General features: G+C 45.1%; 1 protein-coding gene across 2 annotated transcripts; it reads left to right on the top strand.

The window, feature by feature from the left end:
• The first annotated feature begins 537 nt into the window (after positions 1–537).
• On the top strand, positions 538–16,816 carry LOC115175479 (protein QNR-71). 2 transcript variants are annotated; one of them, XM_029734727.1, is made up of 12 exons: positions 538–759; positions 1,508–1,645; positions 1,750–1,914; positions 4,734–4,907; positions 5,714–5,875; positions 8,750–9,040; positions 9,257–9,322; positions 9,453–9,755; positions 10,064–10,169; positions 10,333–10,562; positions 15,882–15,972; positions 16,308–16,816. In XM_029734727.1, the coding sequence occupies exons 1-12, from the start codon at positions 690–692 to the stop codon at positions 16,459–16,461; spliced, it is 1,950 nt and encodes a 649-aa protein (XP_029590587.1). In that variant the 5' UTR covers positions 538–689; the 3' UTR covers positions 16,462–16,816. The 2 variants fall into 2 exon arrangements, with proteins under 2 accessions (XP_029590587.1, XP_029590588.1); XM_029734728.1 differs by having other exon boundaries at positions 690–759; positions 1,750–1,893; positions 16,308–16,461.
• Positions 16,817–18,937: the final 2,121 nt, after the last annotated feature.

Here is an 18,937-nt window from a genome sequence, read left to right as displayed (position 1 = left end):
AAGGCAAAATTAAAATTAATAGGCTCTGTTTGATCAAGATGTACAGGAACTGTCATGATTCAAAATGGGCTTTATGTAGAATATGCGAATATTTTGATGAAATAATATTCGATATTTTAATTTTTACAATAACTCGTGAAATAGCTTGGGTCTCTATTTCATTGAATTTCGATGCTTCATACAAATCCAGACCTGGCTATAGGCCTTTTAGCCAGACAAATCCTAATTTGTTCACGTCTGGAGTCTTCTGAAAACTACCAAATTGGACTAGGATTTGGACTCCATGCGTATAGCTTCTACCCTTTCAGACCTCCAAGTATTCTTCCACTTCCTGGATCCTGGTAAATTATTATTTATGTTGTTGTTTAGGTGACGAGAGAACATGAGACGTTTTTTAGGTGTTTCAAGTGTAAGAGACAGGACAGAGCAGAGGGGGTGGGGAGTGAGACGGTCCACATGAGGCTCGCGACCTAATGAAGGATGAGATGCGTCTTGTTATCAACATCACATGTTTGCGCGTGCAAGCAGCCCTGTATTAAATTATGGAACTCGGGGCACGCGGGGGAAGAAAGGGAGAATAAGTGTGTGTGCGTGAAGGAGCAGTTCTGTTTTTGGTGGGGTCTGCGTGAGGAGCAACTATCTTTGGGGGTTTGTGGATATTACAGGTGCAGCTTTTTATTCAAGTCGAAATGGGAGCTTTACATTATGTGTGTGTTCTGGCTTGCACTGTTTTCATTTCTCAAGCAAATGGACTCAAAAGTAAGTACATTTTTGTTAGCTTTTTGGGTTTTAGCTCTACCCATCAATCAAGTTTGCGGTATAGGATGCTTGGATGCAGATGATGTATAAGGTTTTGGCAAATGAATAACCAAAATGATATAGGAATACTTTTTACATTGTTAATTGATAATTGCTATGCGGTTTGTTTTACATTTGTCATTTTCAGCCTGTAAAGGTTTTATTAATGCACTCAGTCAAGTCTTTCAAATAACTATAGGTCGAAATAATTTACATTTATATGCCTTTTTCTCAGTTTACCCTGTGGTTTTCTAATTACCCTTTACAAGGAAAAGGCAACGCTCCTTTAATTGTTTTCTTCTGACCTTGCTCATCTCATAAGAATTTCAGAGAAGCGCGAGTTGTTATTGCGTGGCGATCGTCTGTGCGCTTGTCCTGTCAGTCACAGTCCCATGAGCCCAATTACACCGTTTACGCGCATGCACTTGGAGATCTGTCTTCTGCATTTTCCAAAGGCTACTTTTATTCAGTATATAACACGACTTTAAACAAAATCTATTGCACTCGTCAGTCCATATCCAGAATATTACAGTTTATTATGGTTAAGGAAATAGGCTTTTTTTCAACGAATTAACACGATACACTTACATTAGGGCTCTCACATTAGATAGATTTTCCAAAGTTTTTAAAAGCGCAATTTTAACCATAAATCTATAGGCCTAAGTATTAAAACAAAATTGTACTCTCTCTCTATTCCTCTTTCTCTCAGTTTACCGGGACATGTTCCCTCACAAGCATTCATTGTCGATGAAGTTCCCGCCGATCCCCGGTTGGAACCCAGACAGCAACCCGTGGGATGACTATATCTACCCACCCTTTGGTCCCAAGGAACTAACGCGGAGAAAAGGTGAGCACCACCAGCGACCTTGTTAAATTATGCAAAGAAAGTTTATAACGTTCTCAATTTAAAACATTACAACATTTATCAACTAATTTCACCTCCGGATCCAGGTAAGCCCGTCAAAGTACGCCTGACCAGCGACAGTCCAGCAATCAAAGGTTCTATGGTGTCATTCACTGCCAAGCTAGAGTACCCGCCATGTCAGAAGGAGGACACCAACGGGGAGCTGGTGTGGGATGAGCGCTGTCCAGATGGTATGGAGCTGGAGGCCTCAGGTGCTTCCCACAAACCACTCTACACACTCACAACACACCCACACACACACCTAGCACAAACAAACCCACACCCTCACACACACCACACACCTAGCCTGAACAAACCCAGACACACAGACACACACATTCACAGTGGTGGACTTACCATGAGGAGGAATAGGCAATTACCTCAGGCCTCTCATCATCAAGCGGCCCCATGAGCCCCCCCCCCATGCTCCCACGGACTGGTTCATAATAAAGGACTATTCCACCCCGACAGAGTTCCCGTGCATTGTTTCACGCGATATGATTGCAAACGTGACTGTCACTGAGATTAAGTTGCAGCAATGAGAAGAAACAGAAAGATGTCATTTTTAACAGAAAAATGACCTAAGTTCTTTAGTAAAACGACATGTACTGCTGATAATAAGGTGCTGTGATAATACTGCCATAGTCATCGAGGCAGAGGACATGTCCCACTGGGCACACACTGGTTGAATCAATGTTCCTGATCATTTCAATGAAATTACGTTGAAAAAAGGTAGAATAGACGTTGAATTTGTGTCTGTGCCCAGTGGGGTATGTATAGCCCATGTATCTGATACTGAGTGGTATGTCATACTGGTATGTCATACTATTTTCAGCCAGACAGCATCAGATACATGGGCTACACATAGTAAGACAGAGGGGCGTTGTTTCGCTCACTAGGATGCGTTCTCCTGTGAGATAGTTTCAGCCACTTGCGAATTGAAGGAAAGTTGGAAAGTTGGCGGATACACAGTGCACTGTTCGGATCCTGCAATTATTTTTGGATGAACGTGCAAAGGTAACCTACTTTTTGAAGTGATTTGTTTGAAAATCAGCTGAAAGCTGGTTGTGTTCATGGCACATTAAAAGGTCATACATTTTTACAGTTAAATTAAATGTCTATGACAAAACCCATTTTCAAAATGTGTGCATGTGCACGTGTGTCCTCAGTCTGGCCTCTGCCTGGGGCCTCCAAATTATATTGTATTTATTAAGGATCTCCATTAGTTTCTGCCAAGGCAGCAAATACTCTTCCTGGGGTCCAGCAACATTAAGGCAGTTAGATACAATAAAAATATTACATTACATTTTATAAAACTTTTCACAACACATCAAGTGTGTTCTCTCAGGCCACTACTCTACTACCACATATCTACATTACAAAATCCATGTCTACCTATGTGTAGAGTGTGTGAGGTATCATGTGTATAGTTGAAGTCGGAAGTTTACATGCACCTTAGCCAAATACGTTTAAACTCTGATTTTCACAATTCCTGACATTTAATCCTAGTAAAAATTCCCTGTTTTAGGTCAGTTAGGATCACAACTTTATTTGAAGAATGTGAAATGTCAGAATAATAGTTGAGAGAATGATTTATTTCAGCTTTTATTTCTTTCATCACATTCCCAGTGGGTCAGAAGTTTACATACACTCAATTAGTATTTGGTAGCATTGCCTTTAAATTGTTTAACTTGGGTCAAATGTTTTGGGTAGCCTTCTACAAGCTTCCCACAATAAGTTGGGTGAATTCTGGCCCATTCCTCCTGACAGAGCTGGTGTAACTGAGTCAGGTTTGTAGGCCTCCTTGCTCGCACACGCTTTTTCAGGTCTGCCCACAACTTTTCTATAGGCTTGAGGTCAGGGCTTTGTGATAGCCACTCCAATACCTTGACTTTGTTGTCCTTAAGCCATTTTGCCACAACTTTGGAAGTATGCTTCGGGTCATTGTCCATTTGGAAGACCCATTTGCGACCAAGCTTTAACTTCCTGACTGATGTCTTGAGATGTTGCTTCAATATATGCACATCATTTTCCTCCCTCATGATGCCATCTATTTTGTGAAGTGCACCAGTCCCTCCTGCAGCAAAGCACCCCCACAACATGATGCTGCCACCCCTGTGCTTCACGGTTGGGATGGTGTTCTTTGGCTAGCAAGTCTCCCCCTTTTTCCTCCAAACATAACGATGGTGATAATGGCCAAACAGTTCTATTTTTGTTTCATCAGACCAGAGGACATTTCTCCAAAACATACGATCTTTGTCCCCATGTGCAGTTGCAAACCGTAGTCTGGCCCTTTTATGGCGGTTTTGGAGCAGTGGCTTCTTCCTTGCTGAGCAGCCTTTCAGGTTATGTCGATATAGGACTCATTTTACTGTGGATATCAATACTTTTGTACCCGTTTCCTCCAGCATCTTCACAAGGTCCTTTGCTGTTGTTCTGGGATTGATTTGCAATTTTCGCACCAAAGTACGTTAATCTCTAGGAGACAGAACGCATCTCCTTCCTGAGCGGTATGAAAAATTGCTTGTGTCATGCACAAAGTAGATGCCCTAATCAACTTGCCAAAACTATAGTTTGTTAAGAAGAAATTTGTGGAGTGATTGAAAAACGAGTTTTAATGACTCCAACCTAAGTGTATGTAAACCTCCGACTTCAACTGTATGTGTGTGCCTGTGTGTCTCTTCACAGTCCCCTCTGTTCCATAAGGTGTATTTTTATCGGTTTATAAATTCTGATTTCCATGTAATAGAGTAGTAGCCATGGCTCTATTAGTACTGTGCGCCTCCCATAGTCTGTTCTTCACTTGGGGATTGTGAAATCCCTAAGTACGCCCCTGCACATGAAAAAAAAAAAACACACACACACACACACACACTTTACAACACCACGACAGCTGATAACAAGTTCATTATACAGTTAGCAATTAAGCATTCACAAAAACTGAATAACTCAACATTGAGACATGAAGTAGGCTAGGGTGTACTACATTCTGTGAATTGACTGTAATTCTCCCCTCCACTGCCCTGGTCAGCTAACAGTCAGCTTAAGACTGGCTATGTGTTTAACTGGACCTCCTGGCTAGATGACTACGGCTTTGGAAAGTGTACTGACCTGAAGAGATGTAACGTCTTCCCAGACGGGAAACCCTTCCCTCAGAGCAACGACTGGAGACACAAGGGCTACGTCTACGTATGGCACTCCATGGGTAAGAGTCTCACTCAAACACAGTCAATTACGCATAGACATGCACACAGTCATAAACAAACACACAGATACATGCACCACGCCCCTCTCCCTGTCCTCCTGGAGGACCTGAGCCCTAGGACCATGCCTCAGGACTATCTGGCCTGATAACTCCTTGCTGTCCCCAGTCCACCTGGTCGTGCTGCTGCTCCTGTTTCAGCTGTTCTGCCTGCGGCTATGGAACCCTGACCTGTTCACCGGACTCTCTCTACCGCACCTGCTGTCTCGACCTGAATGCTCTGAATGCTCGGCTATGAAAAGCCAACTAACATTTACTCCTGAGGTGCTGACCTGTTGCACCCTCTACAACCAATGTGATTATTATTATTTGACCCTGCAGGTCACCTATGAACGTTTGCACATCTTGGCCATCTTCTGTTATAACCTCCACCCGGCACAGCCAGAAGAGGACTGGCCACCCCTCAGAGCCTGCTTCCTCTTTAGGTTTCTTTCTAGGTTCCTGCCTTTCTAGGGAGTTTTTCCTAGCCACCGTGCTTCTACATCTGCATTGCTTGCTGTTTGGGGTTTTCATCCGCCACATCGGCGGATGATTGAATTTGATTGATTAGATGAGCTCTATTAAAGGTGAGGAGGCAGGTGCTTAGAGATGGAGATCTGCTATTACTCAAACTCTTTCTGCACTCTGATTCCTCCCTCCCTCCCTCAATCTCTCCTTCCTCCCTCCCTCCATCTCTCCTTCCCTCCCTCCATCTCTCCTTCCCTCCTCCCTCCCTCCATCTCTCCTTCCCTTCTCTCTCCCTCCCCCAGGTCAGTACTCTGAGACGTGTGATGGCTCCTCCTCCACCCTGACAGTGAACACCAGTGACATCATTCTGGGGGCGGAGCTGATGGAGGTCATGGTGTACAGGAAACGTGAGCGCAGGAAGTACAGCCCCCTGGCCACCGACAAAGCCGTCTTCTTTGTCACAGGTGAGTCCGCTGTATACACTTCATGTCTACTCTCCAAGCATCACGTGTCTCAATCAGCAACCTTGTTTCCTCCCATCTACTATTCTTCCTTCCCCTTGTACATCTTATAGGACACCAAGCCCCTCCCCTTGTACATCTTATAGGACACCAAGCCCTTCCCCTTGTACATCTTATAGGACACCAAGCCCCTCCCCTTGCACATCTTATAGGACACCAAGCCCCTCCGCTTGTACATCTTATAGGACACCAAGCCCCTCCCCTTGTACATCTTATAGGACACCAAGCCCCTCCCCTTGTACATCTTATAGGACACCAAGCCCCTCCCCTTGTACATCTTATAGGACACCATGCCCTTCCCCTTGTACATCTTATAGGACACCAAGCCCCTCCCCTTGTACATCTTATAGGACACCAAGCCCCTCCCCTTGTACATCTTATAGGACACCAAGCCCTTCCCCTTGTACATCTTATAGGACACCAAGCCCCTCCCCTTGTACATCTTATAGGACACCAAGCCCCTCCCCTTGTACATCTTATAGGACACCAAGCCCTTCCCCTTGTACATCTTATAGGACACCAAGCCCCTCCCCTTGTACATCTTATAGGACACCAAGCCCCTCCCCTTGTACATCTTATAGGACACCAAGCCCCTCCCCTTGTACATCTTATAGGACACCAAGCCCCTCCCCTTGTACATCTTATAGGACACCAAGCCCCTCCCCTTGTACATCTTATAGGACACCAAGCCCCTCCCCTTGTACATCTTATAGGACACCAAGCCCCTCCCCTTGTACATCTTATAGGACACCAAGCCCCTCCCCTTGTACATCTTATAGGACACCAAGGCCTTAGTCAGTTGGAGCTTTAGCACTTTGCTTTCACTTATTCAATCAATTCTGACTAGCCGTAGGGAGTCAAGGATTTTGCTGATTGGAACGCAGGCATAGTATAGTCTCTCTTACACATCATCCAAACAGCCGTAGAAGGAGGCTAAACGTTACAGCCACAGGCCTGCTCATGGCTTTGAGCAAGAAATTTACTGTCAGGAGTTAAATTGACTTCACATGGGGAAAGGCATTGTGGGATGTTTTGAAAACTAAGGGAGGAAAATGTTTTTTTTACAAACTTGTTCTGTACTGTGAAGTTAATCTGAATATGTACTTCATGTTTTCACATAGGCAGGAGGCCTATACATTCTCATATTTGTGCGCTGCTGTAGCCTACATTCATTTCTTTTATTTGAAGTTTCATTCTGATATTGTGATATTTGCTCTACTGCGACATTGATATCTTGGAAATTATATGACATTCGGGTGTTGTAAGCCCCACAGCTGAGTGTGTGTGCATATGCATATGACGTGTGTTCTACAGTGACGTAAATGTCACAGTACATTGATGTCTAGAAAATGAGGCTATAAGAATTTCGGACTTGTGTAAGCCCCACAGCTAAACTCAAGTGTGTGGGCTTACTGCAGTGACGTCTAAAATGCTTTGAATTAATCAGCACCTTGGAGAGTGCTGTCCATTTCACCAGCAGTAGCTACTTGGCTGTTTACTCTGTCTGCTGCGGTGCTATGTGGAGTTTGTCACTTTTTTTTCTCAATTTGTTCCGGTACCTCATCCTCCCCCAGATTACCCCCCCCCCACACTATGGGTGTGTTCGTCAATTCAGAGTGTTGTCAGATTATCTGTTGGTAAATTAAGAGCGTTTCGCTCTCTGGACGCTCTGGGGTTGATCTGTGCGTTCTGACCTCACAACGGCAGTCAAGCACCCAAGCTAACTGGCTAAAGTTAGCTTGCTAGCTAGCTACTTCTAGACACAAATGAGAGAACACCTCACTCTGACCATTTTACTCGCCTGAGCAGAGCTGGTTAGGCAGTTTTCATGTTATCCAGAGCGTTGGTGACTGTAACTGTGCTGCTGGCAACGATTGAATATTTTTTTGGGCTGACGTTCACTGACACCGGTCATATTCAACTATTTAATAAAGTTTTGTTGCTGACGTTCACTGACACCGGTCATATTCAACTATTTAATAAAGTTTTGTTGCTGACGTTCACTGACACCGGTCATATTCAACTATTTAATAAAGTTTTGTTGCTGACGTTCACTGACACCGGTCATATTCAACGAGTGTTGCGCGTTTGTAAATTCATCAGTTATTCTGCGCTCTGGTACACTCAGACATGAGTGCTCTGAAATCGGAGTAGATAACCAGAGAGAATTTACAAACGCACCCTATGTGTTCCGGTACCTCATACCTCCCCCAGATTAACAAACGCACCCTATGTGTTCCGGGCCCTCATACCTCCCCTAGATTAACAAACGCACCCTATGTGTTCCGGGACCTCATACCTCCCCCAGATTAACAAACGCACCCTATGTGTTCCGGGACCTCATACCTCCCCCAGATTAACAAACGCACCCTATGTGTTCCGGGACCTCATACCTCCCCCAGATTAACAAACGCACCCTATGTGTTCCGCGACCTCATACCTCCCCCAGATTAACAAACGCACCCTATGTGTTCCGGGCCCTCATACCTCCCCCAGATTAACAAACGCACCCTATGTGTTCCGCGACCTCATACCTCCCCCAGATTAACAAACGCACCCTATGTGTTCCGGTACCTCATACCTCCCCCAGATTAACAAACGCACCCTATGTGTTCCGGGACCTCATACCTCCCCCAGATTAACAAACGCACCCTATGTGTTCCGGGACCTCATACCTCCCCCAGATTAACAAACGCACCCTATGTGTTCCGGGACCTCCCGATTTACAAATGAAGCACTGGATACAGATAGATGAATGTATAGATGAACGGATGTGTCATGTCTGAGTGTTTCTCGTTAACCTTTACCCATCCACAGACAAGATCCCAGTGACTGTGAATATTTCCCAGAAGGCATCAGCCAACCTGTCGGACAGCGTATTTGTGCGTGGCGAGGACGTTGTGTTCAGTGTGTCGGTTCACGACCCCAGTAACTACCTGAAGACCGCAGACGCTGTCGACTACATCTGGGACTTCAAGGACGGCAACCAGCTGGTCACCCATAGCAACGTAGCCACTCACTCCTACAGTGCGGTTGGAGATGTCAACGTGAAGCTGAGGGTGGAGGCGGCGTTCAAGATCCCATGTCCTCCGCCCACGCAAACTACAGGTACGCACACTTGAGTCACACACTTCACTTCAGTGGATATTGCAAGTACACAAACCTAGAAGTACATAGTACACACTAATGAGCTCCATCTTTCACCATACTACTGGCACTCCAGCCTGGAATAAGGTATGCACCATTGGGGGAATGTTGATTGCACTGCAGCCCCATGTCCGTCTTCGAAGCGTTATGTCATATCTCTCTTTTTCTCTCCTTCAGCGGCCCACACACCTCCCCCTGGCACTCACGCCATCACTCGCAAAATGGAGACAACCCATGGTTTTGGTAAGAATGACCTCTGTAATGTGCGTTGAATAGAAGTGTCTGCCAGAGTGAATGAGGAAGTGTTTTCTCTTCTGAGTTTAGTTCTATTCAGCTGACATAAACTGTCCAAATTCCACTGTCTCGTTTCCAGTGCCAGTCACCACTGCCAGACCCGCCTCCAACACACCTGTTCCTATGACTACAGGCTTCCCGACAACAGAGCCCCTCCCCCCAACGGTTGCTGACGTGACCTTGGCGCTGTTCAACCCGATACAACTTTTTGCCCAGTTCTTGTTAGCTGGCCCCACCCCCATGTCCCTGCCCACTGGCCCTACCCCAATGTCCCTGCCGGCTGGCCCCACCCCCATGGCCCAGCTCCGCCACGCACATCTGGCAGCCAATGACTGCTTCCGCTACTTCTACGGAACCTTCCAGACCAACATCACCATTATTGGTGGGTGGATGAGGATATAGTGCGTCTCAAATGGCATCATATTCCATTTATAGTGCACTACTTTGGGGCCCATAAGGCCCATATGTCTCTGGTCAAAGTAGTGCCCTATATAGGGAATAGGGTGCCATTTTGTCCGTAAACACTCTCATAGGGGCAAGTACTAAGTTCCACTGCCCAATGTCTACACAAATGTTCACGTAATCATGCATTGATATCAATGGGAGTGGAAGTTAGTATTTGCCCCGTTGTGAAAAGTATTCAATCCAAGCGTGTTTTAATCACTCCATCCATGCCTTACCCAATCACAGAACCCAAGCACTTAATCAACAGCCAGCCAGCCAATCGGATCGTGGACGTGTCTGCTGCGAAGGTCACCAACACTGACATCAGCTTCCTGGTCAAGTGCCTGGGCAGGTGAGTGGAACACAATTGGATGTGGCTAAGGCAACCCTCAGACATGTTTTTGGACTAGTGAAAAATGTCATTTGTAATGAATATTAACCCACAAACCACTCCATAGTTGCCCCATCCATCTACCATAACCACCCTCCTCTCTCCTCCTCTCCCCCTTCCCCAGCACTCCCACCTTAGCCTGCACCATCGTCTCAGACCCCTCTTGCCACCAGGTGAGGAACATCGTGTGTGATGACGTGCCCCCGTTGTCGGAGTGCAAGGTGCGCCTGCGGAGGACCTTCCTGGAGCCAGGGACCTACTGTGTCAACATCACCCTGGAGGACGCCAGCAGTCTGGCCCTCACCACCACCACCACCACCATCACCATAAGCAACACTGACCCTGACACACCCAGTAGGTCACAGGGCTAGACCCTGGGGTCTTATTCAAGTTGAGTCCCAAATGGCACCCTACAGTCAATTCGGAAAGTATTCGGACCCCATGACTTTTCCCCAATTTTCTTACGTTACAGCCTTATTTTTAAAATTGATTAAATAGTTTTTTCCCCCTCATCAATCTACACACAATACCCCATAATGACATAGCAAAAACATGTTTTCAGACTTTCTTAAAAAAAAAAAAATTATAATTCTAAAATATTAAATGCTGAATTACAAATTTACATAAGTATTCAGATCCTTTACTCAGTACTTTGTTGAAGCACCTTTGACAGCGATTACAGCCTCGAGTCTTCTTGGGTATGACGTTACAAGCTTGGCACACCTGTATTTCTGCCATTCTTCTCTGCAGATCCTTAGCTTGTTAGCATCGGCCTGCTAACTGTCTGAATTGCCGTGTCCCCAGTCAGCCCTACCACTCACTGGACCCATATGTTCACTTGGCTACGCATGCCTCTCTCTAATATCAATATGCCTCATCCATTACTGTCCTGGTTAGTGATTACTGTCTTTTTTCACTGTAGAGCCTCTAGCCCTGCTCAATATGCCTTAACCATGTTGTTCCACCTCCTAAATATGCGATGACATCATCTGGTTTAAACGTCTCTAGAGACTATATCTCTCTCATCATTACTCAATGCCTAGGTTTACCTCCAATGTACTCACATTCTACCTTACCTTTGTCTGTACACTATGCCTTGAATCTATGCTATCGTACCCAGTAACCTGCTCCTTTTACTCTCTGTTCCGAACGTGCTAGACAGCCAGTTCGTATAGCCTTTAGCCGTACCCTTATCCTACTTCTCCTCTGTTCCTCTGGAAGTTAATCCAGGTCCTGCAGTGCCTAGCTCCACTCCCACTCCCCAGGTGCTCTCATTTGTTGACTTCTGTAACCGTAAAAGCCTTTGTTTCATGCATGTTAACATTAGAAGCCTACTCCCTAAGTTTGTTTTACTCACTGCTTTAGCACACTCTGCCAACCCGGATGTCTTAGCCGTGTCTGAATCCTGGCTTAGGAAAACCACCAAAAACCCTGAAATCTCCATCGCTAACTATAACATTTTCCACCAAGACAGAACTGCCAAAGGGGGCGGTGTTGAAATCTACTGCAAAGATAGCCTGCAGAGTTCTGTATTACTATCCAAGTCTGTACCCAAACAATTCGAGCTTCTACTTCTAAAAATTCACCTTTCCAGAAACAAGTCTCTCACTGTTGCCTCTTTCTATAGACCTCCCTCTGCCCCCAGCTGTGCCCTCGATACCATATGTGAATTGATTGCCCCCATCTATCTTCTGAGCTCGTGCTACTAGGTGACCTAAACTGGGACAGGCTTAACACCACGGCCATCCTACAATCTAAGCTTGATGCCCTCAATCTCACACAAATTATCAATGAACCTACCAGGTACAACCCCAAATCTGTAAACACGGGCACCCTCATAGATGTCATCCTAACTAACTCGCCCTCCAAATACACCTCTGCTGTTTTCAATCAAGATCTCAGCGATCACTGCCTCATTGCCTGCATCTATAATGGGTCTGCGACCAAACGACCACCCCTCATCACTGTCAAACACTCCCTAAAACACTTCTGCGAGCAGGCCTTTCTAATCAACCTGGCCGGGGTATCCTGGAATGACATTGACCTCATAAGTAGATGATGCCTGGCTATTCTTTAAAAGTGCCTTCCTCACCATCTTGAATAAGCATGCCCCACTCAAAAAATGTTGAACTAGGAATAGATATAGTCCTTGGTTCACTCCAATCCTGTGGCGTTCTGCATTGGCATCGAATAGCCCCCGTGATATGCAACTTTTCAGGGAAGTTAGGAACAAATATACACAGGCAGTTAGAAAAGCTAAGGCTAGCTTTTTCAAACAGAAATTTGCATCATGTAGTACTAACTCAAAAAAGTTCTGAGACACTGTAAGTCCATGGAGAATAAGAGCACCTCCTCCCAGCTGCCCACTGCTCTGAGGCTAGGAAACACTGTTACCACCGATAAATCCACTATAATTGAGAATTTCAATAAGCGTTTCTCTACGGCTGGCCATGCTTTCCACCTGGCTACCCCTACCCCGGTAAACTACCCGGCACCCTCCACAGCAACCCGCCAATGGCCCCACCATTTCTCCTTCACCCAAATCCAGATAGCTGATGTTCTGAAAGAGCTGCAAAACCTGGACCCATACAAATCAGCCGGGCTAGACAATCTGGACCCTCTTTTTCTAAAATGATCTGCCGAAATTGTTGCAACCCCTATTACTAGCCTGTTCAACCTCTCTTTCGTATCATCTGAGATTCCCAAAGATTGGAAAGCTGCCGCGGTCATCCCCCTCTTCAAAGGGGGTGACACTCTAGACCCAAACTGCTGCAGACCTATATCTATCCTACCCTGTCTTTCTAAGGTCTTCGAAAGCCAAGGTAACAAACAGATTACCGACCATTTCGAATCTCACCGTACCTTCTCCGCTATGCAATCTGGTTTCAGAGCTGGTCGTGGGTGTACCTCAGCCACACTCACGGTCCTAAACGACATCATAACCGCCATCGATAAGAGACATTACTGTGCAGTCGTATTCATCGACCTGGCCAAGGCTTTCGACTCTGTCAATCACCACATTTTTATTGGCAGACTCGACAGCCTTGGTTTCTCAAATGATTGCCTCGACTGGTTTATCAACTACTTCTCTGATAGAGTTCAGTGTGTCAAATCGGAGGGCCTGTTGTCCGGACCTCTGGCAGTCTCTATGGGTGTGCCACAGGGTTCAATTCTCGGGCCGACTCTCTTCTCTGTATACATCAATGATGTTGCTCTTGCTGCTGGTGATTCTCTGATCCACCTCTACGCAGACGACACCATTCTGTATACTTCTGGCCCCTCTTTGGACACTGTGTTAACTAACCTCCAGACAAGCTTCAATGCCATACAACTCTCCTTCCGTGGTCTCCAACTGCTCTTAAACGTAAGTAAAACTAAATGCATGCTATTCAATCGATCACTGCCCACCCCTGCGCGCCCGTCCAGCATCACTACTCTGGATGGCTCTGACTTAGAATACGTGGACAACTACAAATACCTGGGTGTCTGGTTAGACTGTAAACTCTCCTTCCTGACTCACATTAAGCATCTCCAATCCAAAATTAAATCTACAATCGGCTTCCTATATCGCAACAAAGCATCCTTCACTCATGCTGCCAAACATACCCTCGTAAAACTGACCATCCTACCGATCCTCGACTTCGGCGATGTCATCTATAAAATAACCTCCAACACTCTACTCAACAAACTGGATGCAGTCTATCACAGTGACATCCGTTTTGTCACCAAAGCCCCATACACTACCCACCATTGCGACCTGTACGCTCTCGTTGGTTGGCCCTCGCTTCATACTCGTCGCCAAACCCACTGGCTACAGGTTATCTACAAGTCTCTGCTAGGTAAAGCCCCGGCTTATCTCAGCTCACTGGTCACTATAGCAGCACCCACTCGTAGCATGCACTCCAGCAGGTATATCTCACTGGTCACCCCCAAAGCCAATTCCTCCTTTGGTCGTCTTTCCTTCCAGTTCTCTGCCGCCAATGACTGGAACGAACTGCAAAAATCTCTTTAGCTGGAAACTCATATCTCGCTCACTAGCTTTAAGCACCAGCTGTCAGAGGAGCTCACAGATCACTGCACCTGTACATAGCCCATCTATCTACCTACCTCATCCCCATACTGTATTTATTTATTTATTTTGCACCCCAGTATCTCTACTTGCACATTTATCTTCTGCACATCTACCATTCCAGTGTTTAATTGCTCTATTGTAATTACTTCGCCACCATGGCCTATTTATTGCCTTAACTTACCTCATTTGCACTCACTGTATATAGACTTTTTGTTTTCTTTTGTTCTACTGTATTATTGACTGTATGTTTTGTTTATTCCATGTGTAACTCTGTGTTGTTGTATGTGTCGAATTGCTATGCTTTATCTTGGCCAGGTCGCAGTTGCAAATGAGAACTTGTTCTCAACTAGCCTACCTGGTTAAATAAAGGTGAAATAAATAAATTAAATAAATCCTCTCAAGGTCTGTCAGGTTGGATGGGGTGCGTCGCTGCACAGTTATTTTCAGGTCTCTCCAGAGATGTTCTATCGGGTTCAAGTCCAGGCTCTGGCTGGGCCAGTCAAGGACATTCAGAGACTTGTCCCGAAGCCACTCCTGTGTTGTCTGGCTGTGTGCTTAGGGTTGTTGTTCTCTTGGAAAGTGAACCTTCTCCCCAGTCTGAGGTGCTGAGTGCTCTGGAACAGGTTTTCATCAAGGATCTCTGTTCTTTTCTTCGTTCATCTTTCCCTTGATCACCTCCCTGACCAAGACCCTTCTCCCCCGATTGCTCAGTTTGGCTGGCGGCCAGCTCTAGCAAGAGTCTTGATGTGTGTCCCCAATGTGTTCTTGGGGACCTTCAACGCTGCAGAACATTTTTGGTACCCTTCCCCAGATCTGTGCCTCGACACAATCCTGTCTCAGAGCTCTACGGACAGTTCCTTCGATCTCATGGCTTGGATTTTGCTCTGACATGCACTGTCAACTGTGGGACCTTCAATAGACAGGTGTATGCATTTCCAAATCATGTCCAATTAATTTAATTTACCACAGGTAAATCAAGTTGTTGAAACATCTCAATGATGATCAAATGAAAAAGGATGCACCTGAGCTCAATTTCGAGTCTCATAGCAAAAGGTCTGAATACTTATGTAAATAAGGTATTTCTGTTTTTTAATTTTAATACATTTGCAAAACATTTTAAAACCTGTTTTTTCACTTTGTTATTGTGTGGAGATTGATGAGGATTTTAAAAAATGTAATCCATTTTAGATTAAGGCTGTAACATAATATTTGGGAAATATGAAGTGGTCTGAATACTTTCCTTATGCACTGTATATAGTGAATAGTTTGCCGTATGGATGGGCCCTGGTCAAGGTAGTACACTATATAGGGAGTAGGGTGCCATTTGGGATACAATGTTGTGAATGTGTATAAATCCAAAGCCATAGATGGGATTTTCATTTTGAAATTTATGTTTCGTTTGATGGTATTTAGGCACAGTTTAGACCCGATACTAAAGTGGTTTATTTCTCTCCTAATCTCATCCCACCTCTCGCCACTTCTTTCCACCCCCCCCCCCCCCTTGATTCTTGACTCCCCTCGATCCATTCCACCTCTCTATCACTGTCAATTTCCCTCACATTTTTGTCTCTCCATCCATCCCTCCCCCCATCTGTTTGTAGAGTCTAAAGCTCCTCATGCTGCAGAGGTTGTCCTCTCCTCCAGTGCTATTCTGTTAGCCATCTTTGCCTTCATCGCCTTCATGGTCTACAAGTAAGTCAAGCCACTCAGTATTTCATGCACACACAGTTTCCCTTACTCATGATCTCTCATCTCCATCTCCCCCACTTCATCTCTCTCCCCTATCCCCCTTTCCCTCCATCCTCTCTCCCCCTCCCCTACATCTCTCCCTCCATCTCTCTGTCCGCTCCTCCTCGTCTCTCCCTCTCCCCCATCCCCTCCATCTCCATCTCCCCCTACCCTACCCTCCCTCTCTCCATCTCTCCCCCTTCCCTCCATCTCTCGCTCCCCTCTGTCTTATCTCCTCTCTCCTCCTCCCCCTCCCATCCATCTCTCCCTCCTCTCATTTCCTCTCTCTCCCCTCCCAGGCGCTATAAAGTCTACAAGCGGGTGAGGAGGTCCCTGGTGGAGGATGCCAGTGGCCATGTTGGTGTTGGGGGTCGTATGGGCCGGCTGAGGGAGGTAATATTCCCCACCAACGAGGAGAAGAGTCGCCTGCTGTCAGACAGACACCCCCTGTAGACCCACCGACGGTACTACAGCCACAGGCTGCAAATTTGGGGTGTATTCAGTGGTGTGAAACGTTTTCAACGGTGCAGATAGAAATAGAATAAAGAGCTTACTGGATTCCCTTTCGTACCAGACAGACAAGCATATCTGTTCTACACAATACATTTCTATCTCAATGTTCTGCAACATTATATAATCCTTAACAGGCCCCAGGATTTTTACTCAGAGGTTCTTCAGTACCAAGTTTAATTTTAGCACATAAATGCATCACAAAGAAGATATCTATACCAATAACTAAGTGAACTAACAACTGTTAAGATAGCAAGAGGAACATTTAACTTTTGATAATAAATATGAAAATACTAATGCCTTTTCTGTTTAGTTGACTTTGTTGTAGAAAAGTATGTCTATAGGAAGTCTACACCCTCCTTGGATTTCTTCACATATTGTGTTACAAAGTGGGATTAAAATGGATTTCATTGTAATTTTTGTCAACAGCCTACACAAAATACTCTGTAATGTCAAAGTGGAAGAAAAGGTATATCTTTTAAAGATGAATGAAAAATAAAAACACTAAACACACCTTAAGTATTCACCCCGAGTCAATACATGTTAGAATCACCTGTAGCAGTGATTACAGCTGGGTCTTCTTGGGTAAGCCTCATAACAGCTTTGCACACCTGTAGTGCAATATTTTCCCATAAAAAAAATATCCAAGCTCTGTCAAGGTGTTGAGGATCATGGCTAGACAGCCATAGTTTTTCAAGCAGATATAAGTCAAAAGTTTAACTTGGCAGCTCAGGAACATTCGCCGTCTTGGTAACTCCAGTGTACATTTGGGCTTATTGTCCTGCTGAAAGGTTAGTTGATCTCCCAGTGTCTGGTAGAAAGCAGACTGAAGCAGGTTTTCGCCTGTACTTAGCTCCATCCCGTTTCTTTTCACTGCATTTGCTTATGTCAAGCAGACCCATTACATGATGTAGCCACTACCATGCTTAAAAATAAGGAGACAGTTCCTCAGTGATGTGTTTGCTCCAAACATAAGGCTTTGCATTTAGGCCAAAAAGTATATTTTATTGTATTATTTTATTTCCTTGTTGCATACAGGATGCATGTTTAGGAATATTTGTATTCTTTACACTGGTCTTATACAGTGCATTCAGAAAGTATTCAGACCCCTTGACTTTTTCCACATTAAGTTACAGCCTTATTCTACAATGGATTAAATACATTTTCCCCCCCTCAATCTACACACAATACTCCATAATGACAAAGTGAGAACAGGTTTAGACTTTTTTTCAAATGTATTAGAAATAAAAATGAAATCTTATTTACATAAGTATTCAGACCCTTTGCTATGAGACTCAAAAGTGCGCTCAGGTGCATCCTGTTTCCATTGATCATCCTTGAGATGTTTCTACAACTTGGAGTCCACCTATGGTAAATTCAATTGACTGGACATAATTTGGAAAGACACCTGTCTGGTCCTAGAGCTGGCCGCCTTGACAAACTGAGCAATCGGGGAGAAGGGCCTTGGTCAGGGAAGTGACCAAGAACCCGATGGTCACTCTGACAGAGCTCCAGAGTTCCTCTGTGGATAACCATTTCTGCAGCACGCCACCAATCAGGGCTTTATGGTAGAGTGGCCAGATGGAAGCCACTCAGTAAATCACATAACAGCCTGCTTGGAGTTTTCCCAAAAGGCACCTAAAGGACTCTGACCATGAGAAAAATGATTCTCTTGTCTGATGAAACCAAGATTTAACTCTTTGGCCTGAATGCCAAGCGTCACGTCTGGAGGAAACCTGGCACCATCCCTATGTTGAAGCATGGTGGTGGCAGCATCATGCTGTGGGATGTTTTTCAGTGGCAGGTACTGGGAGACTAGTCAGGATCGAGGGAAAGTACAGAGAGGTCCTTGATGAAAACCTCCAGAGCACTCAGTACCTCAGACTAGGGCAAAGGTTCACCTTCCAACAGGACAATGACCCTAAGCACACAGCCAAGACAACACAGGAGTGGCTTCGGGACAAGTCTCAATGTCCTTGAGCGGCCCAGCCAGAGCCTGGACTTGAACCCGATCGTACATCTCTGGAGAGACCTGAAAATAGCTGTGCAGCGACACTCCCCCTCCAACCTGCAGAGAATGAGAAATACAGGTGTGCTGAGCTTGTAGCATCACACCCAAGAAGACTCGAGGCTGTAATCGCTGCCAAAGGTGTTTCAACAAAGAATTGAGTCAAGGGTCTGAATACTTAAGTAAATGTGATTATTTTATTTTTTATAAATTTGCAAAAATGTCTAAAAACCAGTTTTTTCTTCGTCATTATATGGTATTGGGTGTAGATTGGTGAGGAAAATGTTTTATTTCATACATTTTAGAATAAGGCTGTAACCTAACAAAATGTGGAAAGCGTGACAGGGTCTGCATACTTTCCAAATGCAATGTATGTCATTATTGTGGAGTCATTACAATGTTAAAATCCAT

This window comes from Salmo trutta, chromosome 36 (genome assembly GCF_901001165.1).
Source record: "Salmo trutta chromosome 36, fSalTru1.1, whole genome shotgun sequence".
In the NCBI taxonomy this organism is placed as follows: domain Eukaryota; kingdom Metazoa; phylum Chordata; class Actinopteri; order Salmoniformes; family Salmonidae; genus Salmo; species Salmo trutta.
Note: the sequence above shows the minus strand (reverse complement) of the source record. Positions and strands in the feature narration are given on the sequence as shown.